Source organism: Thunnus thynnus, chromosome 13, assembly GCF_963924715.1.
Source record: "Thunnus thynnus chromosome 13, fThuThy2.1, whole genome shotgun sequence".
NCBI classification, from domain to species: domain Eukaryota; kingdom Metazoa; phylum Chordata; class Actinopteri; order Scombriformes; family Scombridae; genus Thunnus; species Thunnus thynnus.
Genome location: NC_089529.1, coordinates 24,570,822 through 24,592,579, shown reverse-complemented (window position 1 = coordinate 24,592,579; position 21,758 = coordinate 24,570,822). Strand labels below are relative to the sequence as shown.

The 21,758-nt window shown below is 37.8% G+C and overlaps 1 protein-coding gene across 4 annotated transcripts in view; it reads right to left on the bottom strand.

Moving 5' to 3' along the window:
- The window catches only part of cadm1a (cell adhesion molecule 1a), a 409,871-nt gene that overhangs the window by 6,290 nt on the left and 381,823 nt on the right, over positions 1-21,758 (bottom strand). For all 4 annotated transcript variants that reach the window (XM_067608757.1, XM_067608756.1, XM_067608758.1 and 1 more), the window contains one exon: positions 4,279-4,407. In XM_067608757.1, coding sequence (XP_067464858.1) covers positions 4,279-4,407 — 129 coding nt within the window. The remainder of the gene's footprint in view (positions 1-4,278; positions 4,408-21,758) is intronic.

The window sequence follows — 21,758 nt, the reverse complement described above, 5'->3', positions numbered from 1 at the left end:
GAAGGACAGTGTCACGGACTGGATAATAGCCTGCTGCTTAGATGATACAAAAGATTAAAATATGCCCCAGAACCTAATTATGCAAATCCTCCACCATGTGCCCATTTACAGAAACCTAACACCAGCAACCTGTAATATTCAGATTATACATAATTTTCCTACTTTCTCATTCAGGATTGGCACATAAAAATCAGGGTTTTGAAATGATCTCAAGCGTGAGGAAGAGCATGGCTCACACCTTCAAATTAACCTTGTCAAGTTCAGCAAAAAAAAAAGAAAAAAAGGGAACTAGCAAGCAGCTTCAAACCTAATTTACAAGATTTATTCACATCGTATCACGGTAGAGGTTGATAATGAAGGCAATATTCCAAATCGAATGAGGAAGGACTCTGCCAAATGTGGAAAAAAAAGAAAAGCACAAATGTTGCTTGAAAAGATAGAAAGAAGGCCCTCAGTGGTGCTGTAATACAAGAATGGTGACCTGAGATATATTTAGATTGAATTTAAAAGAAATCCTTTCTGTTCTTGAGTGTTTTTTCTCCTCACCGTCCCTGTTTCACATTAGCTTATTATGCCAGTTTGAAGAGGAAAAAATACTGAATCTGACATTTTTTTAATCCTGATTTGAGCCATGAGCAGACATCATACCAAATCTGATCCGACTTTCGGCAATGAAACCTCAGTTTAAAGAGTCATGTAAGAATTATGCAGTAATCCGCCCCCGCTGCTAGTTCATACAACCCAACTCCTACGCTTGTTCTCAGGGGTATGGGTCGCTTCAGGTAAGTGTTTTGTTGAGTAATTATTATGGGAAGTTAGTGACAGAGGTAGTTAAAAGTCGCCCTCAACATTTCTAGATGATTTTTTTTTTGTGTGACTGCTCCGGGCTGCAGACTCACATCCCAGCCTCAGTCCTCTGCATGGCTGTAGCCACAGAAAGAAACCAAAAGAAAGTCTTGTCATATTTTCAAGACTTGATTATTATTGTTCTTCCATGAATATTCATATTGCATCCACATTAACTTGTAAACAGCCCACAACTCGCCACTATACACGGTGCCATTAGTTAAAGTGGCCATTTTAATTGTTTACTTGCATCTCGTTGTTATCTTATATTGAAAATAATAACATGAACAGCCTCTGAAAAATGGCATCGTCACAATGAATCAGAAGTGAGCATTAAAGGATAATTCAAGTTTATTACGGGATGTGTTTTGTTCTCATAGTTTATTTATATCAATTATAACACTTTAATTGCACCAAAGTAATTGCTGAGATCAAGAAACACGGCGACATCGCTACATCGATGTCAGATGGGGCAAGAAACACCAGCAGTCAGATTTTATTTGGAGGTGAGGACATCCATAATGTCACATGAGAACTGTATGCGTGTCAAGTGGAAACTACTACGGCTTGAATGCAGAAGTATCTTAAACTCCAATGCCACCGACGGGCTGCTAGATGCTGGATCCAATTGACTCCCATTCAAAAAGCATCAATTTCTCTCTAGAAATACTAAGACAATTTTTTTTTTTCAGTGAGTCATTATGGTCTCAATCGCTAAATTCAGGCCCGCTAATAATTGTGCTGGTGGTCAATTTGGAAATTGTTGCTCCGTTAATAATTAATATAGTAGCCCTGATGTCTGCTGCATGGGTGTTGATTGACAGCTGGGACTCGCACTGAGTAGCTAATGTTAGCCCAAGTGTGCAGCGCTCGGTGTTCCCAGTAAGAGTGTGAAAGACAACACCCTGCACTCCTTATTTAAAAGTCTTGGCTCCAAATGGAAGAGATGGCGCAGACCATTAGCTGCAACTCGAAGCTTCAAACAAGCTCCAGTATAAACCAGTGGGTGATGTCACACCTCACCATGTCCATCATTATATAGTCTATGGTGCGTGCACAACTACAGTACTGGAAGTCAAGGTTGGAACTGGTGTATAAATTGTAAACAGACAGTTTGGGTAATAATTTTACCATTCGCTTCAGTTTTTATCTCAAAATAAATTTGACTAACCTGGGGCTTTGTTTACAACCTCTCTGGTTGTCTGACAAGTTGTATTTCGAGTCTCCTCAGACTTCTTTTTAGCAATGTTCCCAGATCTCAGCAATGAAGTTAGTGAGTACAATGTTATTATTATTCATGAAAATTATGTCCAAAAGTACAAAAATAAGATCCAAGTGGTAATAAACCAGAATTTTCCTTTAAAATCTGCCTTGTAATGTTGCCCTAGGCAGCATTACAATGTGGCTGCACCAGGTGGTAGTAGGCTAAGCCTTCAGTGCTAATAAATCATGTAAGAGTCAGTTCACTGGACGTTAAGAACAGGATGTTTTGATTTAACAAACACATAAGAGACACAAAAGTTCTAGGCCGCTAGTTTGACAGCAGTAGAGCTAAACTGTATCGTCAGGTCCAGACAGTTGTTGACAGACAGCAGTAACACAAGCCGAGCCAGCGTTTCACTGACGGAGAGAGTGAGGTTAATTACAAATAATGAACTACGTAGAGCTTACTGTGTACCAGATATCGTGCACCTTACTACAGTTTAACACAGTGTTATCTCAGCTCAGAAATGTTTCAGTTCACCTCTGAGATCCATCAGTCTCCAGACAAACCAAATCATGTTTACTGTACTTGAACACACAGCTTGTGGAAGGAGGCCTGAGGGGAAATACTGAGTTCAATATTATCATAAAATAAAAAAAATAAAATGTCTTGTCTACACCTTTAAATTCCCTCATTTACAGTACTTCCTTTCTAAAGTGGTTAATTTATCCAATTCCATTTCCTTCTGCATAAGAAATATGAAAGTATGAAATCTGTTATAGATTATAATTATTTCTGTGTTATGAGGACAACATATGAGATACGTTAAACTATGCAGCATGACTGCGTGAAGGATGTAATTTTATTCACCATTAGTAACCCGTAGCCTTAATAGCTGACTTGCTATTATTTGGATCACATGGAGGAGGTTTTTTACAGAAGCAAAGAGGCTACGTCTGATTAACTACTGGTTCAGTTCGTGTTTTACATGCAAACAATGTGCTGCTGAAAAATGCTATTAATAAGGCATTTTAATGCCGCAAGGCATTAAAATGTATGGACAATATTAAAAATGAATATGTTGACTTGATTTAGATATGTTATACATTTTTCCTGTAATATTCCTATAATTATGTAAGTATTTGCTAGTGTTTGGTGCATGTTTGTAAAATGTAAATTGGGCTGGTTGGGTTGCTCTTTAACTTTTTTTTGTAAGCTGCTTGTTTCAGTAACATTCAATAACGAGTTTTGATTTTTTTTTTTTTTTTAACCAGATTATGAATAAATTTAAAGTCATGATGTTTTTTTTTTAATGATGTTCTTGATGTTAATCCTGAGTTAATTGTCTCGTTTTGCTCTTTGGTTTATGCTGTGTGATGAAGCCAAAGACAACTTTCCACACTGCAGATAATAAAGTTCATAACTAATAGATGCAAAGTAACTATTGTTTCAAAGTTTTATTTTATTGATAAACTCAATATACCTAAAAACAGGAGTCTCACAGATTATTTAATAATGCTATATCCATTTTAATGTGAGAGCCTTGGCCACCGTTGCTATGGAGAAGAAGCCAGTGAGACAGAAAATTCAATAATTCAGTGGAAGAATTCAGCCCAAATTACCCAGAATCAGAAAGTAAATGTATTTAAGCTGCAGATTTCTAAAATGTATATTCTTTAGCTTCAACTCGCCTGTCCTATTAAACTGTATTTTTTGTTATATTCAATTCATGATGTAGTAACATACTTTCTGTTGTAGTCATTCAATGGTGAGATGATGATTTTATTCTCTAATGATATTTGTATGAATAGAGACTGTTTGATTTGGGAAGTAGTAGTGTATTCTCCTGTTTTTTATGTTTTTTATTTTGCCAACTGTCTTTTTCATGTTCTCCAAATGAATCCGAACATTATGCCGGTGGTGTTGTGTTGGCTATGGTGTTATTGGCTGATTGCACCAGTTTTACTGCTGTCAAATCAGTGGCCCGAATGTTGCTGAGCCCAGCGTTTGAACACTGCTGTTTTACTTTGCCTCTTCCTGTGGATGTTGAATATTTTAAGATGGTTCAGGTTGACAGACTGAACTGACTGGACAGCATCTGAGTGGTGATTGGACGCTCTTCACTGTGATGGCTTCAATTATACTTTACACTGCATAGCTTTAGTCATAAAAAAACATAGACAAATATCTTAATACAGGTTATAAAGCTGTATGTTCTAGTATACTACCTTTGTGTCTTGCAAAGTAGCGCCCCAAAACGATGAGTAGACAGAGCATGGCAAAGACAACCACAGCTACCACTCCTCCAATCACTGCATGGTCCACCGTTCTGGGTGCTCCCTCTCCAGCTCGTGAATCTGAAAGTAAAAAGAAAAACAAACTCAGTGCAGATAGATAACAGTAGCAGCAAGCCACGATCCCCGTGGGGATGTCTGAGTTAAATGGAAATAATATGATAGATATGTAGATTATATTTCATGTAAGGCGTATAAATGGAAGATCTTTGCAGTACTAGAGGTGCTTAAGAGCTGCTGCTTTGATCACACTGACACATGTTACTGCCATTAATGGAAGTGACTGAAAATATTTACCATGTGGTCCCCTTGGTTGCCCATTTACTGTACACACTGCACCTACAGTAATGTCAAGAATTTTGGTACTGTGCTTCAAACAAAATTAACCCTAACCCTATCCAATACTCTTTCCTTTTTACTGAAAGACACCATGGAAACAGAGACATACACATTGCAAATAGTGATCACTAGTGACCTCAACCATCTTTTAACCTAAACCTTACAGTTTTTAACCTGGTACATCATCTTAACCATTTTAAGGCCTGTTGTTTGCCTAAACCCAAACATCTGTTTCAATGGACTTGCTATGCTTTTTTTTTGCCACTGGGTAGTTCCAGTCCTTAACTGCTGATTTTTACATCTCCTCATTGGTCATAATTTTATTAAAATGTTGAGTTCTTGACCTTGTCCATTATTTTACGTTGCCTTCAATGCTGCAGATTTGAAATTAATACATGTATTTTATTTTGCACTGTGCAGTTTTTTTTTGCATTCTTTGTTTCCTCCACAACAAGATGTTTTCCTCCTGCTCTGTGTCTCTGGTTGACATTTTAATAAGCACTCTATAAAATTGTCACAACAATAACAGTTTGGGTTGCAATCAAGAATTGATTAACCTGAGCTGAAACAGGATCACCACATTCCTGCCGGACTGAGAAACCACTCAGTATTTGACCTTTCCTTAAGAATCTAATGGGCATGTTTCTTGTATCACCCTTTTGTAAAATGCTTTAAAAAAAAATAACATCTTGACAGAAATCTGTAGAAGAAACTTTTACGCAACCGTGCACACAACAAAACATTAACAAATTATTCATGGCAGGGGAATAGCTAATCATGTTTTTAACTTCCTGAGCAGGCTTTAAGTAAAAAAAAAAACCTGTGATTGGACAACAAGTCCCCAAAGCTATTGGCTTTAATACTGTGTGAAAGCTATTGATCAAGTGTAAGGATCCATGACAACTCAAAGTTAATAACCACTTTTAGATGTGACTGGCCCTTCACGGCACAAAGGAGGAGCAAATTCTTTCATCAATGATGCAGACAACTAATATAGGAAAGTGAGTAGAGGTGTGGAGGGACGATGATTCACATGGCTAAATGTTGCATTGAGATGTAAACTAGAATATGTTCTGTATTCACAAAGCACTTCTATCTAATATAATGTGTACGATACAGATTAATTTTTGTGCTCTTAGCTTATTAAGATATGTTGCACCATACACTTAACCTTCACCTCCTAGCTAATGTCTTTTTTAAAGATTTATTTTGCAGCGAATGCCAGAAAAGGTGCAGTCAGGACACTGAACAACAGCCAGTGGAGTAGACTATCAGCTTCCACCATCCATTAGCTGTAGTAACTCACCAAAACCCCTCCACACTCCAGCCTAGTTCTACACTCTAGGGATTTACTGACTGAGCATCAGGAAACAGAAAGAGCAGGCCCCAATGTGTTAACGAATAACAGAAACAGAGAGTGAAACATCATGGATAACCTCAGCCACTACCCACCCCTACACGCTTGCATTACTCAACCTGCAGGAATAAAGGAGGGAGTGGAGGAGGCACAGCAGAGCTGCCTGTCAAACTCAACAAAACATTACCTGATAGATCTAATAGGTTATTTTGACTTCAGATTTTCTTTTTTAGTGCTGGGCAGATTCAATTAAACTGAGCAGGAATCCGTCTGACATCCAATTCGCTCTTGTCAGGCTGCTAAAGCTGTGCTTTAACACACTTTCCTATTACAATGTTAATGTGGACTTTGGCTTTAGGGGAATGTGTGTGTGTGTGTGTAGTGAGGTCCGGGTGGTGGGGGTGACTTAGGCGGTTTCAGAGAGTCATCTTGGTTGTCTATTGCAAACTTTCCTGGTTTAAATTAATTTCCTCTATAGAGGGAGTGATATGGATGAAGATGCCACATGATACAGTTTGTTGCTTCGTATCACAATAAGCTCTGTAAACAAGACAGCAATACAACCAGCCCTTTAGAGTCTTATCAATAGTGAAGCTATAAATGTAAAGTCTGGCCTGATGGTGGTACTCACATTAACTTTTTCTAATTTTCAGGACCATGAAACTCCACAGAAATCTGTCTGTTAAAAATCAATTATCATCCTTTCCCCTTCACTTTTTCTCTCAAGTTGCTTTAAGGTTGTGCATCTTTTCGTCTGAAAGCTTGTTCCAGTGCTTCATTCAAGCTATTTGATGTTTACACTGAGTGAAATATACAAACCCAAGAGCCCATGTTTTATATGGCTGTACCATTCCATCAAAAGGAAAATGTGCTACAACCTATGTTATCATTTTACAGCCATTTCCCTCAATTTTGGCCTGACATTTGGTATCTGTGTAAACTTTGGGATCTCTACTAGAATTTAATAAAGTTCTGAGAGGTTGAAGAGGTTCATTTTCAAAATACACACTACTGTTCACCTTTGACCTACCTAACTTACCATGATTGTGCTCTTACACAGTTTTCCTACGCAAAGAGGAATTGTGTGCTCACTTTCAATTTTATCCAATCTCCAATTCTCCAAATTTAGAAAAGCTAGCTAAACTGTTGGCTTGTTTTTAGCCAGTCTGATCATCCGACTGCTCTTTCTTGTCCTATAGAAGTTTGTTGTGGCAATGCCATTGATCTCAGCAATACTTTGGTAATATGTAATCATAACTGTAAGACCCAAGTTCTAATAAATCTAAGGTATCCTTTAGATAGATAGATTTTTAAATAGTTCCTACATCCACCTTCCTTGTTAATTTGCTGGGTGGGATTACATACATACTACATCATTTCAGAAATAAACCTTGAGTCTGAACTGTGGGTGTTAATAGATCCAGCAGTTCCTGTCTTGTTTTTATCAAAGCTGACAGTTTATTAATATGTATGTTTTCATCATTTCTTTTTGCAGCACTTTGTACCTAACTAAAGAATAATGTATTAATAATCCACATGTCAGGAACCTGTGATATGACACATTCAAAACAAATAAATCATCTTCAAACATGACAGAAAATAAAGAAAACAAACACCATCTGAAATTCTAATAACACTTAATGTGGTCTACCTATAAACAAAACAACAAAACAAAAGAATTCATATATTTGTTTATTTTTTTTGTCACAGGAAGATTTTGTGATTTTTTTTAATGTTAGTGCTAATACAGAAGATTTAAGTGTGGTAATGTTTTCATTTCTGATCGTGCACTGGCAGCTATGCTTTCCTGACATCCTCCTTTCTCACCCCAATTTGACTGCAACAAAATCTTCTTAAAGGTGGATTAATGACAAAAAACACATTAACAAATGTGTAATTCAGGCATCACATACACTTTCTTTCCCAAAACCAAAGCTGAATGAATCTGTTTTCTGGATGTTAAACTTTTTCTTTGTTCTTGGTGCTGAAACCAATTTTTTGTCTTAATCACACCAGAAAATAAAAAGGGTTGTCTGGGTTCCATATTTATAAAGAGCCTTGTTTATAAGCCCAAATAAGTGCCTCGATGACAGCTGAAAAGCATATACTTTCAGTTCCTGGAGGCACTCAGTCCCAATGATGCCATATAAAGCAATTTGCATGTCATATCAGTGAATATCACTTATGAGCAATTACTGTCAGCAAGTGAAATACAGTACATTTCTGTTATTATCTCACATGGGGAGTCAAACTTCAAATTGCACGGGTCATTGTTTTAGCAATCAAAGGAGTGCACATTCAAGGCAATTTGGGTTATTGCCTTTCCTTAAATGTCACTTCAGTCGCAGATGAAAAGCACCCATCAGCCACATCTAATTGTGAAGTGTGACTGCAGTTATTGGTATTGATTACAAAACCAGAGGTGTATATATCAGCTTATGTATGGAGGCAAAATTCACAATTAATATCCTAAAATGGTTGGTGCCATTTATACGCCTATTTGACAGAGCCTGGTGGCCATTACTTTAGTGATTGTGGCTAAAAGGAGAATTTTCCATGAAGTTTGATAGCTGTTCCTCCACCTTTCTTGTCACCCATAGACTCAAATGAACACTCTTGAGATTTTAGCAAGCTCATTCTTGTGCTTATATGGCACATATAAGATTTGGTTCAGTCTCAGTACTGTAACCAACCCTGTTTTCAGCAACAAGCTGGTAAAGAAAGTCAAGCATTTAGCAGCTAACATGCCAGGTATTTTTCTCAGGAATTAGTAGAGACCAAAACAAAGGTATAAGGAGATGAGCAGAAACATGACACCAATGGGATAATAGGGTTGCTCTGTGTCTGGTAGACATGTAAAATGGTTGCTAAAATGTTACATCAGGGCTGTGAGTCTGTCAGCTTGTTTTAGAGTTATTCTGCCCCCTAGTGGCCAACAATCAAACAATGCAGCTTTAAAGCATAAATATCTAGTTTTGTGGAAGTTGGGATTTTGCAAGATACAGATGATAAACCAGCTGTGCAGACAAATCTAGTATTATAACATTTTAATTTGTTTACAGGAAAGGTTGGGGAGTAAAAACTTCATGATTCCTCTTTTGGCACCATTAATTTTCACTCCAAATTTCATGGAAATCTGGTCTTGTGTTATGGTTTAGTACAAGTGGATGCCAAGAGACACCAAATGATTTGATGAGCTTGAAAATTACTACAGCTTCCCCAGTCACCAGAGCTCAACCATATTGGGCACTCAGGACAGATCCTAGAGCAGTGCCTCTAATATAATGCAATACAAATGCAGAATCTTTGCTAAGGTGCCATGCGGCTGTTGTAGTGTACAGAAGAAGCCAGAGGGTTTGTTAAAGCACTTAATGCAGCTTTGGTTTGGCAAATATTTTGGTTTGTTGCTGCTGCCCGTTTTGCAAAAGATATTCATCTCAGAATGGAAAAGAACTGGCAATGTGTGAGGACCATGTGGACATCAAGAGAAAGAAGCAAAATGTCCAAATGACAGATGGTTGTTATACTACAAGCAACAGCACTACTTTATGTTCAGTAATTATAAATCTTAGAATTCCTAATCAAATTCCTAATCATAAATGTATACTATATGTATATATTACATCAAAACTAATTTTCAGGGATAATCTAATCTAATAATCTTTCAAGACTAGATTACTCTACTCATTTCATTATATTTATTTTTACAGGTAGAAATCATTTGTTTTTTAAAAACCAAAAGATGGAAAACACAACCAAATAGTTTCAGAATAAAGATTTATGTTTTCATATTACGACCTTGCGGTCAGGATTTATCTCAACACTGACACACAGCTCAGACTTGCTTTGAAATGTGCCTGAAACATCAATGATTAATCACGAAAGGGCTTCAAACAAAGTGTCCACAGGGCTAAACAAAGCATGCAACAGTCAATCAAGAGTGGTCTTTTTGGCAGGGGGAGAGACGCCCACCTTAAGTGGGAATGTGGAGTATCTCATTTTCATAGGACATGTTGACAGAGACTTGATTCGAGACAGAGGAGATCTCCTAATTGGATCTCCTAATCTGCTAATTAAGCGTTAGTGATTTCACTGTTGTGCCCATGCTGCCTGCAGATAGAGGGGCAATCAGGAATACAGCAGCGCTATGTGGGTGGGGTGTCATAAGAGCACACTGGCTTGTCAAGATCCACTTCCATTGCCCACAACACTCTCGGTTAAAGACTGAATGTAATTAAAGTCTCCATGAACCTATTCATTGAACCTATTTAAAAATGTCAGTTAAATCTTTTGCCTCTCGGGTAGCGCGTTACTCTGCATACATACAGAATGACTTGGCCTCAGATTTATTGAGTCTTTTTCAAAAAACGTCAAAAAGCGTTTCAATTTGAAAAGACAGCAGCGCCATTAAAAACACTGGGGAGAAAAATGACAGTAGCTGAGAGGTCAAATAAAGTCGAAAAAGAAATGATTAAAAACAATGTCATAATATTTTGACTTTAGTAGTGATTTAAGAGACATTTCTGGTTCATTCTGAAATGTGTTGTTTGTAATTTGAAAGGCCTCATTATTTTTGAAAAACCAAAAACATTCTGCTTGAGGATGTCAACCGGATAAGGTGAGATGTCAAAAGAATAAACCAGTGATTCAGCGTTGCACTTCCATGAAGTTGAGAGGCTTGTAAGAGCTAGATTTAAAAGAAAAAAGTTAAAAATCAGTGCAGCAGAGGTTGAGATATCTTGACTTTTATTCCTTTGTACGGGTAAAGCTCTCATATTTCCCATAATGCAACCAATAGCATTTTTTTCATTACACTTCTCCCCAAGCTGTAAACGCTGGTGACATCATCAGGGTTATTTTATGTGTTACTTTATATGTAAAACCGGTGGTGAACCCCTTCAGGATCATGGCAGAGGATAAGGTTTTGATTTATATTTAAGAGTGAAGCGATCGACTTTAATGTATCACAAGAATAGATGTACCATGGATGACTCTAGGGTGTCACAGACATCAGTACAGAACAACCTTAAATTCCCCCTCCAGTCGAAAATCAGTTTTTTCTTCTTGTTCCTTCAGTTGGATGTTTGAGCTTCACTGTACAGAATGATTTATGAGTTTGACACTTAAAGGCTGCTTTCACATTCATCTGCTGAAAGTGGAAAATGTGTCATCTTACATTCAAGTTTAAGGGGTGGACTAACAAGTATGATTTGTGACATCATAACAATTTTCGAGCCAATCGTGGTCCAGCAGGCAACTTACACAAGTGTTTTATGGAAACTTGGGGCCTGCAGAGCACAGACACTGGATTTCACAGAGAAGTAGGAGACACCTTGTGTCCAGCGGTTTAACTTTTGAAATTAACAATATTTGCATATCAATAGATTTGGGGTTTTTAAAGAGGGAGAAGGAGGGGATGTCATTTTAAGGATTTCTAATGAAGTAACTGAACTTTTGTGAGAAAAAAAAAAAACATAGATACAAATTATAAGTCAAAGCAGAGTATTTTTATGTCTTCAAACATGTCAGGAGGGGATCTTTAACATTTGCATTAAAGGTGTAAGATGATGTGATTAAAGGAAAACAAACATTCAAAATTGACAATGATAATTTCCTCAATGAATGATCTGTGGGGGCAAGAGCAACGAAAGACTGTAAACATGATGATCCACTATTTTTTTTTTTTTGAATCAGAAGGAGTTTGGTTTGATGCTGGCTATCCTGTCCTCTTGAAATAAAATCATTATTTCAGGAGGAGGAGGAAGGAATCTGTACAATTTATTATTTATCAGAGATTGCTTGAATTTTGTGGGATTTACTTTTCAAACTAGCTTTCTTTTCTACACACCACTCATGTTCTGCAGGATTTCCCAGAGTAAAAGACAAATACATAGAGACAAATACATTCCTACTCCTGTTCCCACTGATCTGCAGTTACCTTTATTTCACCTGACCCACATGTATTTGGGCTGCAGAAGAACACAAAACTAAACACACACACACACACAAAGAAAAACGTGTAAACTCTAGCAGTGCTGAGCCTCCAGCTGTAAAGCAACAGCGCTAACCACTGAGATACCGAACCACCTAAGTGATTCCACAATAAGATTATCATTTTTACTTGGCTAATCCTCAATATAATCTGCATCATTTTCACATGAATTAATGAAGAACCACTGTGTAGCTGGCATGACTAGCAGTAGCTACCATATCTTAAGCGAGCAAAATCTTCAATTGAATGGAAAAAAAAAAACATTGAATAATTAAAAAACACTGGAAAGGAAACTCTCAGAAAACCATAGCTATGACCACTTGAGAATACAAGAAATCTCACACTGATACTACAAGTGAAGTTTCGAAAAATGACTTAAGCACCATTAACACTGGATTTTTTTCTTTAGGGGAGTTAGGATTATTTTAACATTATCAGTCGCTGGCAAGTGGGTAATTTTCATCACCACTTTCTGTAGGTAATAATTACAGCCGCAATTACCTGCTGTTTTTCAATGAACTCACTGGTCCTCCTGTATGTCACATTCCGTCTGGAGAAAGTCCTTGCTCCACACGACTGCATTTTATCAGCTGTAACTTTTGTGTAAAGAAGTCGAAAAAGTTTTGGCTAAACTTATAGACAGAAACGTGTTAACACTAGCATATAGGCATACTTTGGAACCATTATGATGACAGAAAAAAAGAGAGCAAGACCCTGTAAGTAATATCAACTAAAGGTAGGAAACAGAAAGTATAATTCATCTGAGATAGTTCATCTTGTTTTCTATGTAAGCTCACACGAGCCCAAACATGTCATCATGTGTTGATGCATGTCCATGTGTCATGATATAATTCTGGTCTTTTTCCCAGTAATGATGTGCATAAACCGCTGCTACTGTGCCTCTGACTTATTATTCTCTCTGTGTGACGCCCAGTGTTTGCTACAGGCTACACGCTCTGCAATGAAGCCAGGATGTGCAACACTACAGAAGTGATAAGTAACAAAACCTAAACAGAGAATTTGTACAAACATGCTACATGGTTACACCTATTACAACCAGGATGACCAGGTCTTTCATATTGGGTTGAGGATATTAACTGGCATAGCTTTATACTGCAGCTATGTGGTATGCTTAATCACTTAGTTTTGATTGGTCAGATAATGTAATGCCTGTCACTGAAGTGGCTGTTTCAATAAAAGGAAGGTGGAATAAGTCAGTAACAACGAGCCAACCATGACAGTGTCTAAAAAACACCAACAAGGAAGAAAGGAACACTTCCAAACAGTTGGTGAAAGTGTAGGCAAGATAGAAACACTTCTAGTTTATACTTTCTAAAATATACTTTCTATAATCAGATATACGTCATTTCTAAATTCAGCATTATACAATTCAGTTATAGTGTCCATGCTGTGGTGCCATATATCCATGTAGCACAGTTGCCAGGGCAGAATTTAGAGTCAAGCCCTGACTTCACTTTGCTGTAATTAAATTAGACAAAGCAAAGAGGACAGTGAAACTCAATTTCATCATAAATTCATATCTTTTTTTTTTTCATTCTTTAATTTCTTTTGCAGTGGAAAGACAGTTGTAATTAGCCATTATACTGAGCCATTGTCTACTGAAAAGAACACATCACCATTGTTCAATTTGAACTCACTCTCTGGCACAAACTTGTGGGGCTGCTTTAAAAATAGAAAGCTCAAACCCAGACAAAATAGAAACTCATAGGTAACGTTAAAAATGAGATTGAATATATCATGTCATACAAAACTCACACCATTGGCACTAACGTTTTGATAGTTAAATATGAAAACATCTTTTCCAGATCTATATTTTTTATTCTGGAGCTCTACTGGAATATCTTTGCATTATTTACAGTTTGCATAATATACAGTTAGAGATGTTGGCTCCAAAGGCTACACAAGCAATAGTAGTCAGATTTTACTTCTTACATCTGTTCATGTTCAAGCCTGAATCCAATCCGAAATATGCAAGAGGACAACGCCCGTGGAACTACCTTAGCAACAAAGGAACGGACGGCCGATTGTTGGCATATGTGAACGATTTGACATCAGTTTGATGAGGAAGTACGGAGCGTTAAGAGCGGGATGAAACTCTGGCTTTTGACTTGCAGGGAGCATTTTTACATATGTTCATCTCATGTTTTGGAACTTTGACTATGTTTAACATAGTCAACCAACATCGTAGCAGTATATAAGCATGATATGTCCCCTTTAAAGGCTACTTTGGCCACAGTGCAACAACCAATCAAAAAAGTCAAATCATAAATACCTAAGACAACGACCCTTTCAGTAATTGATACAATACATCCATAAAATGAGACAAGCAATACTCTGACAGAATACAGTAGAAAACGGGACATACTGAGAGTGAAATACAAATAATATTCATATTTATAAAAAAGAAAATAGGGGAGATGGGGAGGAAGATCCCACCAGTCCACATAACTAATCCAAACTATAGAAATAATTCCCAGCCCTTTTATTTTAGAGAAAAAACTGCTCCACAGATTTCTATATTTCAAGAGTTTACTGATGAAGATGATTGGAATCACTTGTTATTCAGAAAATATCAAATACACAGCCACAAATGAAAGACCAAGTGGGAGCTCACCACCTTCTTTTAAATGTTCAAAAATCCAAAAATGTGGTTAAAACCAGCTGATGGGTCTTTGGCTCCATTTGAGTATATAAAATAAGCACACTCAGAAAATAAACGACGCATTTATGGTATTCTCTTTTGGGGGTATTCCTTGTGTGATATAAAGCTCTATCCATATACTGAATTCTACTTTTGGTACCAAATAATATACACATGAGAAGGAAAGCAAATGTTCCTTGCAAAAAATAAGCCAACAATGCATTATCTTCTAAGGAGCCCTGCACCTTTTTTTTTCCAGATAGAACTATTCATCATTTATCTAATCACGGCCAGTCTTCATACAAAATGTAATATAATTATGGGCTATAACTGTTCTCAGGATATTAAGCTGTATCTAGGCCACGGGTAGCTCGATAAACACCTTCTAATAATGGCTTTTAGTGGTCTCTAGAGTGCCTTATCCTAACACACTGAGGACTCTCTATGGCTCCCAAGACCAAATGAGTTTGTGGCTTGTTGCAGAGATGCACATCAGTCCTGTTAATGGGGACACTGTTTGAAAAAAAAAAAGAGGCCCAATGGAGCTTCTCTCCATTCACCAGACTACCCTTTCTTCTCTCATGCGTTATCAACTCCCCCCACACACACACCCCGACCAACACTCTCCTCCCATCCCGCTGTCACTGAGCTGCCTCCTGCCTCGGTCATTTTCAGCAGCAGCTGAAAAACTCCCCAGGATTTATGCTTGTGGTTGTCAAAGGTGGCAGGGAGCCCGGTTTGTGCGTGTATGTGTGCTCATGTTGAATGATTTTTTTTGAGCCTGACACCAGACATCTGAGGATTCCCTTGTATTAGACTTTAACAAGAGATAACTGTGCAAGTAAAGGTCAAAATGAGTGACTGACAATTATTAAAATGTTCATTGTATAGTTAAAGCAAATGTCATGACATTACTTATCATCAAAAAGCAGAAAGTAAATAGTGTTTAAGTGATCCAAAGAGAAACATCTTGTCAAGGTCAAAGTCACAGAAATGTAAGGTGATGATGGAAATTGCCTCCTTAAGTCAAGTCTAGTGTCTGCCTTGCTCTTGGCACATTGATAATAACAACAGAAGAGACTACATATATCCTGGTGTTATGAGACAGAATAGTATCAGTGAAATGACATCGGGGGCTTCGTGACTCATGTGATTCATATGAGCCTCTTCTGATCTGTCACAGCTGTGGTTAAGGTCTGGTTACATTTAATTGACTAAAACGACCTGGATTAATGTTTGAAATTTCCAATGAGGGAGAAGGGGAAGATGTAATTTTAAGAAATCTTTTTTTGAGGGAAAAAAAATACATCAGACACACATCATTATTCCGAGCAGAGAGTGGTGAAACAAGAGGCGAGTCCACAGCTCCATTAGCAGATGTTAGCTGTTGTTATAAGCACAGCAGGGAGTTTAAGATAAATGCTAGCGTCAGTGTGCTGGCATGCTCGTAATGTTAACACGCTAATGTGTAGCATGAATGATGTTTACCATGGTCACCATCTTTGTACAGCTGATGGAGATGTCATTAGTTTTGCAGGTATTTGGTTATGTGACAAAGTAAAAACTGGACCTGAGTCAGAGGATCACCAAAGTTATTACAATTCATCCTGAGGGGACCTTGATTGTTTGTACCAATATTCATGTCAGTCGATCCAACACTTGTCCAGAAAATGCACTCTGATCTTATTACACAGTGTCTGACAACATCATTTACTGTTACTGTATAGCTTCAATGATAGGTCTTTATTGAATCTATATGTTTACAGTAGAGCTGCAACCATTAGTCGGTTAATCGATTAGTCAAACGACAGAAAATTAATCGGCAAGTATTTTGATATTTGAATAATTATTTTGGCCATTTTTCAAACAAATATGCCAAAGATTTACTGGTTTCACCTTCTCAAATGTGATGATTTAATGCTTTTGTTTGTCATACATTACAGTAAACCAAATATCTTTGGGTTTTAGACTGACAAAATAAGACATTTGAAGATGTCACCGTTGACTCTCGGTAATTATAACTATCACGAATTATCACTATTTTCTGACATTTATGGACAAAACGATTAATCAATAATTAAAATAATTGTTAGTTGCAACCCTAGTTTACAGAGAGGTCAAACCAAAGGCTGAAAAGGCAAAGTAAATACATGCAGTGCTTTCACACAGAGCTCAACTTTGGTAACACGAAAATGTGATGACCAATAGCAAGCCATCTTTAGAGGACTGACCTTTGAGGAGAAGGAGAGTCCAAAATGGTTGAAGCTGTTAGCTGTGTCGCACTATATTTATATAAGCCTGCTCTTCCGAATCACAATGAAGGTTTCCTTTTTGTGTAACTAGCAAAAAACCAACAGTTGCCACTGCATGACCTGGATATACTCACTCATGTCTTCAAAGTTCCAGCACCGCTATTTTTGCAACAATAAAAAGATTAAAACATAAATTCTGCTGTGCCACTATCTTGGCACACTTTCTGTGACTACTCTGAAAGCTGATTTTTGCTAGACTGTATACAACACTTCTGAAAGCTCTTGAATATACTGTACATAAAGACTGGCTGCCAGCAGAGTAAATAAAGGAGTATAAAAACTATGTCAGCATGTCTCAAGAGGATGAATATAACTGAAATTTCATGTGATACAGCTACTTAAATAAGAGCAACTGTGATATGTAGGCACCAAATGTGTCCAAATGTATGTGGACATGGTCTTAATTTCTACTGAATGAGCACAGAATGGTTATTCAAAAGTACATCAAAGGGATCATTTGACCTTTGATGCGCAGACCTGTGGCTGCTAGCCAATAAATACTGCAGAGTGAAGAGAAAAAAAAATGAAAAAGTATTCTGCCATTATGTAAGATGGAGGCCTAGAACATTTTCTTTGTTATCTCAGTCCTTGTATGTCCGCTTTGTCATGCTCTTTTGGCCTTCTTTGAGGAGCAGTGTTGTGGCACAATCTCTGTCAGGTTTAGAAACGCTTACAAAAACCTGCAGTGATAATAAAAAATCCTTCAGAAGGGGCTGAGAGCATGGTGTCGGCCTCTAATCCAAGCCTCACCTCAAAGGAAATTCAGACCAGCTTACATGCATGGATGGTGTGAAGAAAAAGAAAGTGCTATATTTCACATATAGTTCACATTATAGCCAGAAGTCGTATCAGTGCTGCTAAAAGCTAGTGAAGCCAGCCATAATGGATAATCTTCAAGACTGGGTTTGTCACATTTTCACAAAACATACTGAAGGTATTGTTTACTGATAGATTTTTTTTTAAGACGGATATCTTTGCAATGACAAATCCCTGGTTGTAGTTTCATGGAATCCAATTGGTAAAACATTTACTCCAGCTTTGTCTGCCAACACCCAGGCTGAGAGCCACATGAGGGAATAAAATAAGCACAAGTGAGTGACCAAAGCCTTGGAAGGCAACATTTGCTAAGGCACCCTGGGAGCTGCAAGTTCAAATCAGAGAGAAAAAGGGGAAAGAAGGGGGCTTCATTTACACCAGCTATTAATAATCAATTTTAATTTCCTCTCAGATCAGATTTTTTTTTTTTAGGACTCTTCATATCTATTTTAAGAAGCTACCCATATCCTGTAGCACTGAATAAAAGGTGTTTCCCCCACAAACTCTAGTCAGAATTCAGCTTTGTTTTCCTGTCCTGTTGCCATCCATGCCAACACTGACAAGATGCCAAGCTAACAAAAACGGTACTACTGTCTCTGTTGACAGTTGCTCGACTTAGCTGCTGTCATGGCAACACTGAGCCTAAATTGTAATAAGAGCATTCAAAAACATGGAGCAGGCAGGTCACATGCCTTGGGATGTTATTTTGCACCAGATTGCAATGTGGTTGAAATTACAACTAAAACAAGTGAGAGATAATGCCAGCTTCAAGCTCGCCACCTGTTTTGTCTGTCTGCTTGGCGCTTAGAGGGTAGCAACCAAATTATCAAAATGATTATCAGAAAATGTAAATGAAATATTAATTGATATGACATCAATATAAATACATAAATAAAGAAATGCAATCTGAGAAAAACATTGCTTTTCTTTGCACTTTCTATCAAATGTACAGATGCAGATCTGATGATAATACAAGGTAACTGTGCCCCAAAGAAAAAAAAGAAGAAGAAGAAAATGAGCATTCAGAAAGCCAATGCAAACCACTTGAAATCAGTAATGAGGTCCATTATTACAACTACTGGTTAAAATGAGAGATAAAACCCCAAATGATCAGTTGTATCTTGATTTTTGTAGGTGCATTCTGCAGAACTGGATAGATTACTAACACATTACATCAATATAAAATTATTTTTTGCCAGCAATTACATTGATGTTATACATCAATTTACTGGGGATAATATAGTAAATCTTTCCGGCAAGAAGTTTAAAAGGGCTCGTGAGCGACAATATGACAGCAATTGGTGAGAGGAGGCTCCGATGGTGCAGGTGTTGCAATTTCAGCAGGTAGCAGAGCTGGGCGACAGATGGGGATGATTGACAGCGTAGATTAATGTGAAATTGTCTCACTGGTTTGTGTCCATCTGGTGGTCTAACGCAAACAGTTTTGATGAAAACAAGGAAACTGAAAAACATTTTTCAAATGTTCATATTTCAAAATGACTTTCCGAAAAGAAGACATCTAAGAAAAAAAGTAATTAATGTATATTTGAAACAGTAATCCAGGGGGACATAATGCAGTGCACCATGTGTTCATATTTTGGTTTGTTAATTTCTGAAATACAGGAAAGATAGGCATATAGCAGGATGCTTTAATGAAGAAAGGAGCCAGGTTGGTGTGCCTGACAGCTGTCAACAAACTAGTTTCTCTTTTAATCATGGCGGCGCAGGTTCCTTAACCTCAACTAAGTAGTTGTTTTTAAAGGCATACTATACAGGATTTGTCGGTTGCTGTTTGTAAACACAACATTCAAAGTTGGCCCCTCCTCCCCGGCTCAACGACACCAGAGTGAGCTGAGAGAGAGAGCGAGAGAGAGAATAGTGGTGGTTGAGTGAGCTAGAGAGTGAATGAAGGGAGGAGCAGTGGTAGCAAGAACAAAGCTGTGAATCAGATCAGTTAAACGTTATTTTCTAGTTGTTTCATTGCGGTTACGTTCTAAAGCACAAGTAAACACGCCCCTGTTCATCCTGTTCGCTGTGGCCTCTCTGCTCTCTGCGCGTGTGAGTAAGTGTGTGGAGCTCAGTACGGTCCTTGGTCAAACACAGACAGAGAGCAGAGGAGAGAGACGGAGACAGTGATGTAGCCTAGTCGCTAAATTTTTATAGAGTCCTGACCTCACACCCTGCGTGCTGTTATTGGCTGGGGGCTACACACCCACTGCCCAAAGACTGAAGGCCAGAAATGTCCCAAACACAGCAAAATAAAAAGAAAATACAGAGGGCAGGGTCTCCGTAGATACGAGGGATGTGCAGAGATCCCAGTATTTGTATCTGTATTTGTTGAGGCAGCAAAATTATTTGTATCTGTATTTGTATTTGAATAAAAGTGGAAAGAGGCTTGAAAATCTTGTTTTTGTTTTTATGACACTTTTAATTTTAGAAAATGTGTTGAAAATGTGTGTGAAAAGTTTTACAATAAGTGTTCATGAATAAACTACCTTACGAAGGAGATCCACAGCAAGCATTTCATCCTGTCCATTCAGTGTCTTGCTCTGGTCACATACTCTGTTTTACTGGAGCCAATTTCAAGATACAGTTGTTTGCATTTACAGTCATCATTTTTTGTTTCTGGTGTCAGGTGTCAGAGGTAGTGTGAAATTTGATCACAGTTCATAAATAGTAAATACTACCCAGCGGTGCTGCAGATAGCCTGCAGATATTTGATGATCACAACATCATCTGACAAAACAAATAAAAATCCGGGTTGATGACAGCAGCTGTGCAGTGAGAACGGCTCTTTTTAATTTTGAAGGTAGACACAATATTAGGCAACCGAGGGTTGTCATATTCAAGCACAGCCACAAGCATCTAAGCAAGCTGTAAAACACATATTAAATACGCTTATAAAACTAGACAAAGGATGGCACAACAACTCTGAACTACATTATAAATGTGGCTGCTGAAGAACAGATGCTCCGCTTCTCAAATGTTTTCAGTGGACATTGAAACAGTGACAGAACCGTGCCAACAGTGAGCTGTGGCGCAGCTGGAACGCGATGCAGGCGGACCCAGTGGACATAAGAAGTAAAGCTGTTCAAGCCAGGGTTACTAAATAACAATATCTCAAAAATAGGTTCAATCATATATGACTATGTAATGCTGCTGAACAACTTCAAATGTCAACAACACCAAAATAATATATGTAAAGGTGTGCCACATGTTGGAATGCTTAACTCAATGTTAACTCACTCACTGTTAATCTTAACATGTTTGCTGTTCAGGCTGATTAAAAGGATCAGATGTATGTCACAGGTGAGGAGAAAAAAAAAATCACCACTGATTACACTAACCTGTCTATTTAATTCCTTCCTCATCTATTTCATCATGTGAAAGCCAGATGGAGCCTTAAAGGTTCACTTAACTTTCCGCAGGAGGTGAGTTATGAGAGGAGAAAGAGGTTTTGGAAGGGGGACCCCTGTTTGTCACCTGTCATGCTCAGTTGTGAGTCTGAAACTAATTAATGCAGCATATGTGCCTCATTTGAAGAAAGCCCCTGAGGCAAGATCAAGACAATTTCACATACAAACACATCTTTCTGTGTGCGCACATATACAAGGCAAGTCTTAAATGAAGGGATCCCACTGTGACAGTAATGCAAAATGTGCTGCACATAACTATTGACCGATGGGGAAACTGGAAAAAAACAACTTCTGTTCAAATGCTGCCAAGTGTGTTTCACTTAACCCTTTCAATCCTTAGCTGTATTTTCTCTGTTTTCTCTTTATTTACAGGCTTATGGTAGAGTCACTACATGTTTTAGGCATTGGCATGCACTGATTTCCATTTTCTTATTTCCATTTGTTCCTCTCAATCAGTTACCGTAACTACAGTCATCACCTAACCTTAACCCTTATTGTAGCCATAACAGTAAAGGAAGCT